This window comes from Cynocephalus volans, chromosome 1, assembly GCF_027409185.1.
Source record: "Cynocephalus volans isolate mCynVol1 chromosome 1, mCynVol1.pri, whole genome shotgun sequence".
NCBI classification, from domain to species: Eukaryota; Metazoa; Chordata; class Mammalia; order Dermoptera; family Cynocephalidae; genus Cynocephalus; species Cynocephalus volans.
Window position 1 is genome coordinate 237,410,422 of NC_084460.1, and position 16,718 is coordinate 237,427,139.

The 16,718-nt window shown below is 38.9% G+C and overlaps 1 protein-coding gene across 1 annotated transcript in view; it reads right to left on the bottom strand.

Annotated features, from left to right (window-relative positions):
• LRP2 (LDL receptor related protein 2) overlaps positions 1-16,718 on the bottom strand; it is a gene marked incomplete at its 5' end in the record, with an annotated part of 155,211 nt that overhangs the window by 13,222 nt on the left and 125,271 nt on the right. Inside the window, 8 exon segments of the mRNA XM_063085734.1 lie at positions 828-956; positions 2,574-2,739; positions 4,197-4,340; positions 6,798-6,929; positions 7,896-8,027; positions 11,244-11,372; positions 13,694-13,816; positions 15,929-16,066. Coding sequence (XP_062941804.1) covers positions 828-956; positions 2,574-2,739; positions 4,197-4,340; positions 6,798-6,929; positions 7,896-8,027; positions 11,244-11,372; positions 13,694-13,816; positions 15,929-16,066 — 1,093 coding nt within the window.

Sequence of the window (16,718 nt, forward strand, 5' to 3'; positions counted from 1 at the left end):
AGAGATTGCATAGGGAAGATTCGAGAAGCTATGACTGGTGCTGAGGACAAGTCCACATTATAGGTTAATATCATCAAGTATTTTTCAAGTGTCATTGGTGAGTTTCTGAGGGCATGATTTAAATAGGAAATATAACAGAAACAAAGTAACAACAGCTCATAGTGTTCTATATACAAATACTGGCAGATCCACAAAGAGCCATCCAGGTCCTGCCCAAAATACAGGAAGTACTGAGGGCTATCCAAAAAAAGAGTTCTTTTAAGTGTCACTATTCTGAGGCTAAAGTAATGCATAAAATATCATTTTAGACTAGTGATTACCCACATAAATGCCTTGAAATGCAGAGAAAAATGACAAAACCAGTTCTCATTTATGCTGAGAAACCACAAATCGGAACATTTCTACAAATGGATAATATACACTTTACACATGCGTTATTTTAAATATTTGCATATTTTGGATTTAAATGTTTAACAATTTCCAGTGAAACATGACTAAATCTCCAGTCGAATTCCAATGAATGAGTTACTTTAAAACATCCAAATGAAAGGAAAAACAATTCTGATGGAACTTTCACTTAAAGCAGTTAAATCCACAATGAACTTTAAAGTTCAGAGCTCTGATTTGGCAAGAAATCCATGTAAGCAGAAAGATTCTTGTCTTAAGTGATGTCTAGGGCATATCACAATTCTTGAAACAGTCAAAGATGCCATTCCAGAAAAACGGGACAGTTTCAGTATAATTAGGAAAAAAATCATTAAAGACATAATTTTATGAGAATCCAGCAGAAAATATCTAGAACTTCACATACTCCTTCAAGTACTTACCCCAGTTTGGGATTCACCGCAACTGCCCCAGGTCGATCCACTTGGGTGGTTATCAGCCACTTTCTGTACCTTCCATCAAGTTCAGCCACCTCGATCCGTTGACTACTGGCATCTGACCAGTAAATATGCCTGAATTCAGAAGGACAAAACAACTGAAAAGTCTACAGTCACCATTTCTGGGGGAGAGGTTTGAAGACAAGAGCATTTCGTTTGAAAGTTCTGGCCAGCGAGACAGCTATTCAGATACCCGTAACTGGACACAGTCCCCCTCTCTCAGCAACGCCCTTCTCTCTTCAGCCACAGGGACATCTTTGTAAGGTTACAAGTGGAAGAGTGAAGGATGGAGGGGACTCCTGCCTGATCAGCCAAAGCAACTAATCAGCCAGGATCAGGAATGATGGCAGCAGTCAGACTGGCCTCGCATCTGGCAGTATTGTGAGCAATGTGCTTCTAGGTGGAAGTTGTAAGGCACTGTTGGGCTGGCTTTTAATTCTGACTGTTCACGAGTCTCTTTCCTCCTCAGCAAAGAGCCCCACTGGAATCAACAAACTGAGCATCAGCTCCAGAGTGGAAATAGCCTCTCAAAATAAACTCAGCAAGACCATCCTGCCCTTCTTTCCGCTTCTTAGGGTGCAGGTCTCAGTGTCTTCCAAGCAGAACAAGCTCCATCAGTTCCTCAATTCTCTCATTCATTAAGGCTGAGAAAGAGGTAAAACTTCAAACAAGAAGACAGATCTGCCATTTTCTAGTTGGTTTTTAGAAGGAAGTGTTCAGAAGAGTTTCAAGTCCCTGACTCCAGTGACAGTCCTCTGAGGCCCTGCTAGCCCGCAGGCACAGGGGGGACCCAATCAACTTCTTCAGAGATGCTCAGGTCTTCCAGAAATACCAAACAAGTTCGTTAAAAGGGGAAAATGCTTTATTACACTGCAAATGACTCCATTCTCCAGGACAGTGAGCCCCTGAACCTTCCCTTCAAACATTTTCCATTATTAGTTTATTTTCAAGGACATGGGAGATTCTATGAATGTTTTAATTCTGACTTTCCCATAAAAATCACTCCAGTGCAAACTTCGTCCTTGAAGAAGGAGCTTAATAACTTTTCCACATCAGTTTGCACCTCATGCATCTACCTGCTGATGACCCTACTTAAGGTTCTTACTTAGGGATCATCCCAAGCGTGGCTCTGGCCCCTGGGGTAATAGAAGGTCTAAAAGAACAGAATAGAGCCGACACCTCTATTAATTTGAACTGAAAGAGTAAGTAGGAAAATCAAATTTCCAGTCTATTCTGACTATATAGGCTGCTAAAAAACACAGATGTGGACTGTTCCTCCACAAAATAATTACCATAGAGAAAAATGTTTCGTCTCAACTGTTTTGCTGGGAGAATTGTGAGGCTGTCACATTTCTTCACAAAATTAACAATGCTACCAGGCTAAAAGTTAATTTTGGAATCCAGAACTCTGTTAGCAAGAATGCCCTCCCAGATGTAATACGCAATCTTCACCTGGATGCTTTTCCAAACCTTTTCATGGCACATATAACACACAGGAAATGATAATGTTTATATGACACACTGGGGTAAGCAGTTGCTGGGGCTATAGCAAGCCCAGGCACTGCCCAGCCACACTCGCGGCTGAGTGTACCCCTATCTGGCCCCAACTTAACCCAATTACCATGATGAACAGTAGAGAGCTCTTAGCCAGGAAAACAGAATAGTCAAGAGGGGAATGTGTGGCAAATTTACCTTCCAACCCAGTCCACTGCTAAACCTTCTGGCTGCATTACATATTTCAGGCCCAGGTCAATTTCTTCCACGATATTATTACTGCCGGACTCGAAGTTGGGAATGTAGGCACGTTTGATAGCACCAAATTTAGGAGCCTGCCCTAACACAGTGTAGTATACAACACCTAAGAGAAGACATACAGATAAGTTTCATGTTAAGAACATCATGAAGGGAAGAGCTGGGGTCTAATCAGGTGAAGTACTGTTCATTTATTAACATCTCTACCTCCTCATTGTCCTTATAATACTAATAATTCAATTACATTAGTATGATCAAACCTCAAAACCTATCATACTTGAGCTAATTAGCTACAAATGCTTCAACTGATAACTTAGTAGTATTTACTTAGTTATCTCTACTTAAAGGTAATTCATTAAAATACATTTTGGCTAAGAACCTATTTACTCTCATTAGGATCAAGTTCTAGTTTCCAAAGCAGAATGTGTAGATAAACCAGGGAAGGCTGTTGAGAATTTGAAATCATACTCAATTATCAGTCTCAATAAAGGAGCCATGCAAATGAAAAGGCTTATTTTATGTACAGACTACAGGAGGTGGACAGCAGGCCTTTTTTTAAGTATAAGAAGAGTGTGACTTCTAAGGCATATACTGGGCACCTTCTATTTTCCCAGGTTTACACCATTCTTGAAAAGCTTATCTTATTGTATGAATAAATGTGAATATATAACAATAATAAATCTTACATTGGCATAATTATTGATAGTTTGCAAAGTATTTCACATCTACTATCTCATCTGATCTTTGAAACAACTCTCAGAGGTAGGCAGGCAGAACAAGAATATTATTTTTATTTCACAAGTAAAAAGATCCAGAGAACTGTTACAATTATTTAAAGTCAGAAAGCTAGTAGATGAGAGAGACAGGTAATAAAGACACATTTACAGGTATAGTAGATAAATTTTCTGACTCCAATCATACTATCACTTCATTCACACCATCCAGAGCCATGAGAAACTCAACCATAGGCATTATTCATTTTTTCGTCATTCAACTAAATTTTTTTCACACCTGCCACATATACTGTGCAAGATGTTGGGTCAGGTGCTAGGCATGTAGAGATGAATTAGATTTGACCTCTGTTTCCAAAGAGCACATGGTTAGGGGGGAGGAAAATATGTGGGCAACTAGCTATATAACTCAAAGTAACATGTACAAGAGTAGAAGCATGAATAAAATGCTCCAGGTTCATGGATGAGCAACCATGGAACTCTGCCAGGAGGAAGAATTATAAAAGATGTCACAGAGGAGGTGACATTTGAACTAAGTCTTTGAGGTCTGAGTAGAAATTTTCCAAGTCCACAATGGTAGGGAAGGACAGGGTTTGCATGAGCAAAGCCAAGGAGATATTACAATACAAAGGGATGTGAGGAGGCCCCCAAAGGATAATCCCCAGCAATGGGAGAGGTTTGGAGAGAAGTCAGGAAAGATCGGCTGGGGAGTATGAGCTTCCTCTTCCACTCACGCAACAAAATCCACTCATTAAAAAACAAATTCCCCAAGATCCAATACCTTAAAATGGAATAAGGTCAGTCAATGACAGATGCCAAAGTTTATACTCACTGAGGCCTGTGCCCTCGGGATCCCAATCATAATCAATGGCTTGGATATGTTCCTGGTCTTTAAGATAATCTGAGAACTTCTCAGATGAGAGATTGTATTTTCGAATTCGAACGTTGTCAGGCAGTAGTAACAAAGGAGGGCTACCTGTAAACAAACGAAAGCCTACTTTATCTGCTTGGATTCTACCTGAACTCTTAAAATATAAAGTAGAATATAAAAATGCATAGGAGGTACTCTCTCCCTTTAAAAAAAAAAAGAGTTGTTATAAGAATCTGACTATCTGTTAATCAATAAAGCGGACTATCCAACTGGATTGCCAAATCCATGACTGTGGACATTCTTACGTATTGTGTCCCTTTCAGGTGGAAAGACAACTTTTCCACTAGGGATAGTACCAGTTCCTTATTCTTTGTCCTCAGTGGTCGTTTAGAGCAAGGCGAGACCCCTACATAGAATCCTCATTTTCACCAAATTTTTTTTCTTTATTTACTGACATTAAAGCAGACACAATTGCAGATATTCAGGCTCACAGAAGAAATACAACGTTGACAGCCTTACTCAAAGTTTACCAGGAAATTCTCATTCTTCACTTTTTACTGACAGATTTTATGATTTTTTTAATAGGCAATCAACTCCATGACCCAATTTAGCTTCTATCTGAGGAAAAAAGCAGCTTGTTCTTGATTTAAAAAAAAAAATTTTTTTTAACTTAAAGCAGCTATTTCAATGGTGACTCATCCCAAGATGAACTGTCTAGAATTCTTAAAATTTAATTTACGTACATAATGTCAATCAAATTCAATTTAAGTAACTTTAAAAAGTCCATTTTATATATTTCCTCTATCTTGACATGTTCTATATGAATATTCTAATTTATTTCAGTTATCTGTTAAGAGATTTGTACATTTTTAAATTTGCTGCCTAATTACCAAACCAACTGTTGAAATGCCTTCCCCTTAGTTTTCATTCAGTCAAAAATTCGGAGGGTAAAATAAGTTCGCTAGTCAAATGTATGCTTTCAAAGCCCAATGTGCAAAGAAATTGAATAGCTCTGGCCATTTTACCCTTGGTGGGAAAATAGAGTAGTTTGGTCAGGGCCCTTGCCTTGGTCCGTTGGGCATGGTTTAGCACATCCATTGTAAGCAAATTGTGTGCCTGTGTGGAGTTAGTGCACATGTGCGCCAATGTATTATTTTAGTTTTGTTGCTATTCTTGTGTTCTTCAGAGAGAGAGAGAGAGAGAGAGAGAGAGAGCGAGGGAGAGGGAAGAGGGGAGAGGGAGGTAGAGAGGTAGAAAGGAGTTTTAGTGAAGCAGGAGGGGTGGGCATCTGCCTCAGGCATCTGCCCAGCGGGGCCATGCTTTCCAACCTATGGCTCCAAGGACCTGTTTGCCAGTAACCTAGCTCATAGACCTGCGTGAAGGGGTCTGGTGACCCAGCCTGGCATATGAAGGGTTTGTGACCCAGTCTGTGAATGGGCTTGACAATCGACCCAGTCGGTGCAGGATTACTGGCAAGTAAAAGAGCACGACAACTGGCGTGGCCGCCTAGCTTTACAGTTGGCATCATGAACAGGATTAAGAGCACTATAATTGGCTCTGTGAGCAGGATTCCAGACATTAGCCACAGCAGATCGCCATAACCCTTAATTTACAAAATAAAATGTTATCTTTTTTTTTACCAAGTCCCTTAAACTGTAGTACAAATTTAAAATTTTAAATAAAGACCTATACCCCTTAACTGGGATATGCTGATTTAGATCAGACCCCTGAAATCTGGAGTCTAATACTTCTGGTATATACTTTCTCTTTTGTCATTTCTTTTTCTTTTTTTTTTTTTTTTTTTTGTCTTTTTCGTGACCGGCACTCAGCCAGTGAGTGCACCGGCCAGTCCTATATAGGATCCGAACCCGCGGTGGGAGCGTCGCCGCGCTCCCAGCGCCACACTCTCCTGAGTGTGCCACGGGCTTGGCCCCTCTTTTGTCATTTCTGCCTAGTACCTGTTACTGCTTTTCATCAGGTGTAATTCTCAGACACTGGCATTAACCTAAAATGTTAAACTAATGATTGAAGTTATGAATGCCCTAGACTCCTTTCTGTCTGTGATCAGCAGTCCATGAATAATAAAAAGGGGATATGTCAGCAGAGTGTCCTTGATCTGCCCCAATTCAATGTGACTGTTTTCGTGATCTGTCTTGGGTAACAGGGTCTCAAACCTTCATCTCAGGGGAGTGGGAGCTGGAGGGTCTTGCTAATTTCCTTCTGTTGATGATCATCCCACAGGCAAGTTTCTGTTGTTTCAGCCTTCTGGTAGGTAACATCTTATCCACTTTTTGAAGTTTTTATCAAGGTGGACAAGAGACTAAATCCAGATAATAAATTACACCTAACTCTTGTTTTAATTGCTACATACTTTGGGGGAATTGTAGTTATTTTTTTAAGCTGGCAGGCGAGGAGAGAGGAAAAGACACTGGAGAGATGTTGGAAGAGAAGTAGCTGGCGAGTAAAAAATAACAATCTGAGAGTTTAAAGTTCATTTCCCGGTATGTCGTACTCATCAGTACTTATTTCTCCCAAAGTCAACCCGACATGAGCCCATCGTACCATCAGCCGCACACCGTTTTCCATAGCCGTCACTCATAGACCTGAAGCCATCAGCACAGAAACACTCATAACTTCCTTTGGTATTTTCGCAGTTCTGGGGACAAATCCCAAATTCCTCACATTCGTTGATGTCTGTAGGCAAAATAAAACCAAATATGCAATACCTGCTCCAATCCATTCCTTAGAGACCTTGCTTTTGTTTAAATCCAATATTCACAAGCAATGAAGACCAAGAAGAGTGCAGATGGAAAATTATAAGCAATGATACCAACATGTGAACACTTACTCAGTTTCAGATACTGTTTCACATGCTTTTCCTGTTTTTTCTTCATTTAATCTTCCAAAAGAATTCTAAAAAGTCTGGACTATTATTAAGCTCAAAGTCCCAAAGCTGATAAGCAATAGGAGGCTTTAAACGGAAGCAGTACACTCTCTACGATAGTAGAGCAAATTCTCCCTTTCAGAAAGTATCTGTTGTGTTGTTGCTGTTTAGTATCACTTCCCTTCTGCTTTAGGGTCTAAAGTAATTGATTTGGTTTTTCAATTGAGTTCTTAAGCTTCCACTCCCAAAAGAACTCTTACGATCTCTTACAATCATCTTAATTACTATTAGAAACAGTAAATTCAATTAATAAAAGATGCCTAAAATCATACTCCTCATTTAGCATCTTGATAAGCTACCTTCCTACTCCATACCTTAGAACTCATTTATGGCTGGTATATGTAGGTGTGTAATAAAATATGTGTTGTTTTACTTATGATGAAGAAAGTAAGCCTTGTGTTTGTTTATTAAAAAATGTGATCTCACACAATGGTATATAATAAGTAGACATTATCAATGAGGACTTCATTATTCACATCAAGTCTTCAGACATGACCAAGCATGTGCTATTTGCCAAGCACTTTTCTGGGCACTGGTAAGATAGCATGCATGCAGGAAAGAAAAAAGCAACTGGCATTCTTGAGTATTTCAATGACCTAGAACCATTAGTTTAGCCCCATTAAGGGAATTAAATAGTGGTTTAATAAAAGAAAATGGGTGGAGAACCTAAAAAATATAAAGTTCTCCTAATAGCAATTGGAGGAAATATACTCTACCTAGACAGGAGTTTCTGTCAAAAGTATCAGCTTTGAATCCAGTTCTACAGGAGCAGATAAATCCTCCTTCACTTAATTGGGTACAATTTTGTTCACATAAATTTTCAGCACATGTTCTTTCTTTTCCCCTATCTGAAAAACAAAATACCATCATTACAAATGAGAGGTACTTACCAGATCAGCCACACATGAACAGTCAAGTGGTGTATCAGAAGGAGTACCTATCCATAACCAGCTACAGGATCTCTTAAGATGACCCCTGTCCACAAGCCTTTGAGAAGATAGGGGCCATCTGGATTCTGATTTCTGGTATTGGTCTGAATGCTATTTACACAAACATATGTAATGTTAGATCCTTGAGGCAATTTTTTCATTATGCAGTGCTATCAGGCTCACTCTCAGAGTATCCAATTCTAGAGTCCAGAACTATGAAGCCAGTTTGCTTCTTTTATTCTGTCTCCATCTAACCCCAAACAGAGGTCTTACAGAGAAGCTGATGAAAACGAATGTAGACAGCAAGTGGTGATGGGCGAGAACAGTGGTCATCTCCATAAAGGATTTAAGCTTCTTCTACCTCTCAAATAAAATGTCTCTTGGTCACAGGCTTTTGAATATTTTAGCCAAAAAGACTGTGGTATCTCCTGGTTCAACTCTTTCAAATCAAAATAGCTTTATATCTATCTGTCTTCTATAGCATGCAATGAGGTATACGTAACCATTTCTCAGGGTCCCTTAGGATACATAACTATATAAGCATATGTGGTTTGAATAAACTAATAACACTGAGTTTTAAAAAGGAAAAAATAAACACAAGATAAAGCACAATGACATTCAATGGAATGTTGCCCTTGGAGTGCATACTTTACATGTATACATGAAAGCTTTGTAAAAAATATCTAGTCTGCGCTCTTAACAACTAAACATTACCAAATAAGTCTATTAAGATTTTCTATTTCTTCTTGATCCCATTTCAGTATTTTGAGTCTTTCTAAAAATTTATCCATATCATCTAAGTTGTTCAATTTGTTGCCATAAATAAGTTTTCATAGTATTCCTTTATTATCTTTTAAATTTCTGTAGGGTTGGTCATAATTCATCTCTACATTGCTAAATAAATGTGACCCATTATTATAAACTTGGCGATCCCTAAGCCAGTCACATAACCACTCTGGGTCTCATGCGCATAATTAGATTTTGTAATAACTTCTCAGCTCTTAGAGGCCACAGGAGGCAAAACGTTCTGGACCAAGTGCTCCCTTGAGTGATCATTCTGTCGTGAAGCAAAAGTCCCTAACAAGAGCAGAAACCACATAACACTGTGGGATTCTTCCTCAAATGTGAGTACTTTCCTGTAACTTCTTTCATTTGAAAACAATCACTTTAATCATTTTAATATAACAGTCAATTTCCCCAAATCCAGACATATGACACTCTATTTATAAAAGAGACACTCTATTTTCCACTTTACAAAGAAGGAATAAGAACCATCAGACAGAGAAACACAGAGTCAATCTATATTTTATTTAAAAAAATTTTTGGAAGCTGGGTGGTAAGGTTCTCCAAACAATCTATCTTTATAATCACATAAATAATATTTGCAACCTGAGGTTAAATTCTTTCCTTTACACTTGGTAAAGGAAAAATGTTGATGTCTTTCCATTCCTAGAAATTCGTTAATAGATTTTAGGTGCTCTTAACACACACACACACACACGCACACACGCACGCACGCACGCACGCACGCACGCACACACGCACACACACGGTGACTACGTGAGATGGAGGAGGAGGATTAAAGGAGGGAGAAGAGGAGAAAGGAGAAAAGAAAAAGGAAAATGGATTAGCAGCACCGAAGAATTGGTATTTTAAATAAGAAATCTATGCCTTAGTCAAATTATTAGCCCACAGCAGTAAGATTGAATTCCCTATCACATATCTACTTAATATCTGAAAAGAGAAGCTGCTCCCATACCCAAATTAATGCGTATGCTACTTATTCTCTTTAAATGAACACTGCTTTTAATTAAATGCTATCTGAATAGAAAGTTCTGTGATCAATTTTAAGCCTTTTAACTGACACAGGTGGCTAAAAGAGAAACAAGTGTTTGACCCAAGTCCAACTTGGAAATACTCAGAACTCCTGGACCTGTTCACATATCAGTCTCTGGGTGTCCGAACCCAAACTGCCATCCAGCTTTGCAAATTCTGTCATGTTCATCTTTTTAAATATTTACTCAAGTCACTTCATTATGTCAATAACTCAAGAAGGTATGTAAAATAAATGGCAAACCAACTTAGTGTGGCTGGTTATTCATCCCCCTTAATAACTCACAAAGGAGAAAAGTGGCCAGGAAACCCTTTGGATGCCTCAGAAAAAAATCGATTAAAGCCCAAGAAATTGAAAGCACATGGAACTGACTAAGATGAAGAATTCCCTTCCTTTTTCCTGTGAGGAAATTGAGGCCTGGAGAGGTCACTATGTGCCCAAAGTAGCACAGCTGGTAGCAGAGGGATTAGAGGCCAGCCTGGAACCACAAGACTATTCAAATAATGCCTCTGCCATCCTGTGACCTCAAGCAAGTTACTTAAGCTCCCTGAGCTTTATTATATAGATGGACAATAACAATGACCCAGTGGGGTTAACTTGGGTAACAAATTAATGTATGTGAAAGCACTTCATGAGCTATAAAGAGACTATAAAGGTGTGAATTAGTAACATGTCATTCCCACACTTCCATCAAAATAATCAGCTAGAATCATCCCTTGGTTATGTTCATCAGCCTTTTCTTACACAAAGTCCTCCCTCTACATTAAAAATAAAAATAAATGTTCTTTCCAAGGTCCTCTGTGGCATTCCCTTCTTTATCAATTACCCTCAGAAGCTTTTCCCCTAAGTGCCAAGGATGCTGCATTTCCCTTAAGATGAAAAAATGCCATCTAATAAACAAAATCTGTAGCTTTATGGTGCAGAGATGCACCTAGTGAACAGGGAAGAGAATGTGCTCTGCAATTCAGTACACCAGAGCTCAAATCCTGAACCTCCTAATGACCAGTTTATTTAGCCTCCAAGGCAGTTTCGTTAATTGTGTTTAAAAAGGCAGGATAATAATACCTAATTCATAAGACTGTTACAAGGATGAAATGAGATAACCCGTGCAGAATGTTTAGCACAACATCTGGTATAGAATAAGTGCTCAATAACAGGCAGCTGTGGGCTTGGCTGAAATTCAGAGCACATAAGTAAATTAAAGAGAAATATCTGGTTATCACCTACTTTGTATTATTGCATGCTTTAGTTAGGTAAACCTGAGTCACTACAATGAAGTATAAAAATAAGTGTTTACTTACTGCAACCCGTTTCATCAAATTGGTCACCACAGTCATCGACATCATCACATACATACTGCTGTAAAATGCAATTTCCATTGTTACACTTGAATTCATCTTCTGTACAAGGTCTAGGAGTTGGTTTTTTACCTGTAATGTAAAAACAAGTTAATATCAAAACTTCTGTGAAACAAGACCTTCCCTCTGTGGTAAAGACAGTGATTGCTCATCAAATAAACATTTGCTTTCCTACACTTCCCAGTCTCCCTTGCAGCTAGGTTGGGACCATGTGACTAGTTCTAGCCAATGGGCTGTGAGTTGGACGTGACATGTGCCACATCTGGGCTAGAGCAATTAAAAACCTATGTGCCTCCCCCATGTCTCTTACACTGCTGCAGTAACCTTGGAAGCCATGCGTTTCAGGTGGCGTAGCTACAAGGTGGAGGAGGGCTGTGCAGCCTGCATTGGCCTTCATATGAGTGAGAAATATGTCTTTTGTTATATTCTACCATGAGACTTTGGGATTTGTTGTTTGCAGCAGCTGGCACTAATTACTCTGAATAATACAGAGTGATGAGAGAAATACTTGGCAGTGGCTTTAACAGTCAGGAGGCAAGCAATAAAGAAACTGATATTGGGGCAGGAAAGATGGAGACCTGTGTTATGCAATGGCAAAGCATTTGGTAAAGCTCTCATCTCAGAAAAATTGGAAAGCCGACCACATGCTTAAGAACCTGTTAATTAGAGAAAGAGGTTAGAAAATAGAATGTTACTAATGAGCACTGGTTGCCATTACCTGAGTCTGGCAAGGTGGTATAAGGAAGAGAGAAGTGCAGGGAAGAACTGATTGATTTCCAAGAAGAAATGAAAGAAAATAAAGTCCAGAAATTCGCAGTGTTGGGCAAAGCCAACCACATTTAGACTTTGAAGTTTAAAAGGCTTTGAGACACAAAGGTCCAGTAAAACCTCTTAGTTGGAAAAAAAATGTCTGCCCATCTACTTTTCTAGAGGGCCTGAATGTAAGTGATAATCAGTAGAGATGCAGGTGCATGAGCGAAAGTAAGCCAAGAAATAAAGCAGATGCAAGAACCATGTCTCAAAAAGAACATGCATGAGGTTATTGACTTTTAGAAATGACTGGTAGCAAACAAATCAAAAGTCTGCTAGGTTTCTGGAAGAAATACATAACCAAATAAACCAAAAGACTAAAAAATTCTTGGGCCCCCAACCCTCTACAAGCAGAAAGTGGGCGTTACATGATCAAGAGATAAACCTCTGCTGCTTTAGGCCATTGAAATGTTGCAGTTTGCCTATTGTGAAAGTTAGCAGTGATTCCTCTGACTAAAACCCTGCTTCTTGGGAAGAATATAAGCTTACTGCTCCTTTTTTCCACTATTGGATTTGATCATGTGTATAAATGAAAAAAATGGGCACTAGAAGTAGGGGAAATGGAAAGACAAAAGGAGAAGGAGGAATCCTGCTCAAATTTTTAAAAAATGTTTTATTTTGGGGTTTTCATTCTTTTGTGCTATGGCTATGCTGCAAATAAACATAGTAACAATCTTATAACCACTGATTCATCTCTGCCAAAGGGATAATAATAATAAGGGTATAAACCTGAACACTGCAGTCGTGCCAAAGTCCTCCATGACACACAGTCCCCACTGGGATGAGAGCTGGCAATGAGCATTCTAAGGCCGCATCAATACAGGGGATGGAAAATGGAAATATCAGGCATTTAACTAGGTTTTCAAGATTTTTAGGGGAAAAAAAGGTAATTGGGGTCAGGGGAAATAATTTTCCTCACTGACTTTTTTGTAGGCAAATTAAATGGCCCAGAAAATTCATTAACTCTCCCTTCGATGGACAGATTTTAAAACATTCTCAAAGTACAGAAAAAGCACAGATATTTCAAGACCTAAAATACTAAATGTAGCCAGTTTGAAACTTCTATCTTAAACTAACCTATCATTTTTATCTTCTGAGAAATGAATTTTCATTTTCAAGAAGGGTATTAGATAAGCTCTGTTAATACCAATGCTGTCTTATTTAACACGATCTTTTCAGCAGGGTGTTGAGAAGGAATATTCATTTACATGTCTAGATTAGCAATTTGCAACTCTAGGCTGAAGAATGACCAAATCTCATCTTTGAAAACAAATAAATTACTAATTTGTTAAGTGTGACTCAAAAAGTATTTAATGTTATTAGAACACTGAAAAATTAAGGAATATGCTAACATCTTGATAAATGAGATAGGAAGAAGTGGGCAGGGTTGCATCTGATAATGCATGTCTTGTGAGCAATTATATGTTTTGTGAACAATTGCATGGTGTGTGAACAATTATGATCTGCAGTCATAGGTACAATTCAAGCATCTATAAAACAAACTGAAATCAGAGGCACATTTTGCAGACTTCAGACAATTTGGGGCCCTTAGCTTTTCCTTCTCCCTTCTGACTTTTGCTTACAGTTCTCCTCTTTCTCATCAGTTCCATCTCCACAGTCATCCACACCATTGCACAGCCTGTGACTATAAATACAGCGATTGTTGTCACAACGGAAACGGCCTGGTGATTCACAGGGAACACTCACTGAAAGGAAAGATGGAAGAATGAAAGGACAAGTTAAGAGCAGAACATAAGTGTCAATATCTAAAATACTCCTCTGCCAGCACCAGGCTTGCTTCATTCATTCAATCATTCATTCACTTATGTATTTTATTAATCAATCAACAAATATATCTTGTGTATCTAGTACACACCCAGGCACTGTGTTAGGCACTAGATACTTTCATTCTAGTGCAGAAACCGACTTTACAAATTAACCACTCAATTACAACTGTGAAGCATCAGCAGGGGGGATCTGATATAAACCAGGGAGAGGCTTTTCCTTCCTGAATTCCCTCACCTCTTACATTTAAAGTTGGTATGGCACAAGCACAATCTGACTCATTTTGTTGTCCAGAGCGAGACCCCTAGCTGCTACTTGCACAGCTGTGAGGAATCCAAGGGTAGCACCTAGTTCCCTGACTTGTTTGGTTCAGGGGACATAGTCCTCTCTGCATGTGTCAGGAATGTGATAAACTCAACATACATCTGTGTTCTTTTTTCACATGGAGGACTTGAGCTGTTTGATTTTCCTTCTGCCTTTGTCCCACATACAAGGATCTAGTGAAGAGACTTGTAACGAGGTTGGCTGGGGGAAAAAGTCAGATCCAAGGGCTGGTTCTTGGAAATATTGTTAATCGAACTATTGCAAGAATTATTTGCTGTGAAAGGCAAGTGCGGCATTACAAAACAGTGTTGGTCACTTTTTAATGTGTCTATGTTCCTTCCTCTCCAAAGTTTAACTTTACTACCTATAGGCATTTTATCTTATGAAGAAAACTGACTTCCTAAGAATTTCTTTGAAAGTTATACATGCTTAAGATATCTTTCAAAATTCATCTCGTTAAAAACAAAACAAAAAACATGACTAGTTCCTAACAAGTAAAGAGAAAGCAAGAAAAATATTGCAATGCTACCGTGAAAATAAAATGTACAGTAATTATAGTTCTCTAGGAAGGAAGGAAATACTCTGATATATCTTTTTCAAGAGTCAAATCCCTGGGCTAAAAATGAGTAGTGACGAATCTAGGAAAGGGAATGGAAGAGGCACTGTGCAAAGAAGCAAAACTGCAGCTAAGTCAGGTGGGAGCTAATCAAGAGTTCCCGCAGGAATATTTCTAGGGGTACTTTCTCCTGTGTTGAGGGCTTTTACATACACAAAATCCTTACACATTCGTTTGTATCAGCATCACTTGGAGTGCTCGTTAATACATAGATGGCTGGGTCCCACCGCTGGAGACTGCAACTGGGTAGGTCTGGGGTGGTGCTCCCAAATTTGCATTTCTAACAAGTTCCCAAGTGATACTGGCACTTCTAGTCCAGGGAAGATACTTTTGAGAACTACCGCTCTAGAGCTTCTCCAATGACTCAAAAAAGCAGGCAGCAAAATAAACAAAACAAACTCTACTTTCATTCACTTTATTAAAATCAGTAATTCTCAACCGAAAAGCTAAGATCTTTTTAAATATACATACACCCAAGGCCCCATCCTTGGAGATTCTGGTCATTAGGTCTAAGCCTGGGGTGACGCCAGGGTACATGATTTTGAAGAACCCCCTCCCCCATCAATTCTGACACAAACCCAAATTGAGATTCACTGGCTTAAAAAATAAATATGCATCATTCAGTGAGATGGCCTTGAATTGGGACATTAAAGGGAAGTGACTTTAAGGATTAAATAAGTCTTAAAATTTTCTAAAGGTGCTCTAGGAAGTTCTAAGGGTTTAGAGAGGGTACTTAAAGGGGCAACAAAAGTAGGATGGAGCAAAAGAGGTACAACACCCACTCCTCCTCCTCTGACTTCGGCCACAACAGACCTGCCTCTATTCATGCGCACTGGTTTCCAAGTAAGATTTCTTTTGAAGAAATTGTTTTCTAAGGCCATAAAGTGTTTAAAACCATGGATGTCTGTCTGCCCAACTTTCTCAGGTTACAGATAAGAGAACGGAAGCAAGAAGGCCAAGGGAAATCACACCAATGCTGATTCTGTGTCCAGTCCTCAAAAACTGTACAACTTCCCTCCAGGATCACAAGGTATATGTAAGAAACACCGAGATCTTGCCAGACATCACCACTTCCCATTCCTCTCCCTCTTACAGCACAGGTGAAGTTCTTCATCAGAACCATCGCCACAGTCGTTATCGCCATCACATTTCCAAAAGGGCTGGATACAAACATGGTTTTTACATTCGAACATGGTACCCGGGCAGTATGCACCATTGGGAAAGCGAGTAGCTATTGGTGGAGAGGAGACATATTCAAATTATTAGACAAACTTACTAGTTTTGGAAAGCTATCCTGCTATTTCTCCTTGACCCCTTGCCTGTTCTTCCTCATTCATCCAGATGTACTGAGGTCTTAATCTTTCTGAGATTCTAATGAAATATATTTTAAGGACAATTGTCTGAGCCCAGTTTTCAATGACATGAGTCATCCTGTGGATAGCTGGACTTTGTCTCTACAGGCCAGTACAACTCTTCAGTTGGACCAGGACACAGGTTTTGAAACATGGCAACAACATCATCAACAGTATCCATTAGAGCATTTATTCAGGAATTCATAAAGAGTAAAATGTGTGTGATCATATTGGGTTTACATAATAATTTTGGTATGCCATCATGCAATTCAGAAAATCGTTACTGCTATAAATTCAGTGTTCTAATACCCAACCCAAGTTCTTCATACTAGTTTATTCATTGCTTGAATAATTTTTTTCTGAAATGTTTTTTATCCAGTTAATAATTTGTATGGTAGCTGATAATATATACAAGTTGTTAGCATAGACTACTTAATGCATTCTCTATTTAAAATACTGTTAATAAAATGCACTTAAATGACCACTTTAAAATACATGGATATGATGACTCAGACCCCAGGTGAACTGATA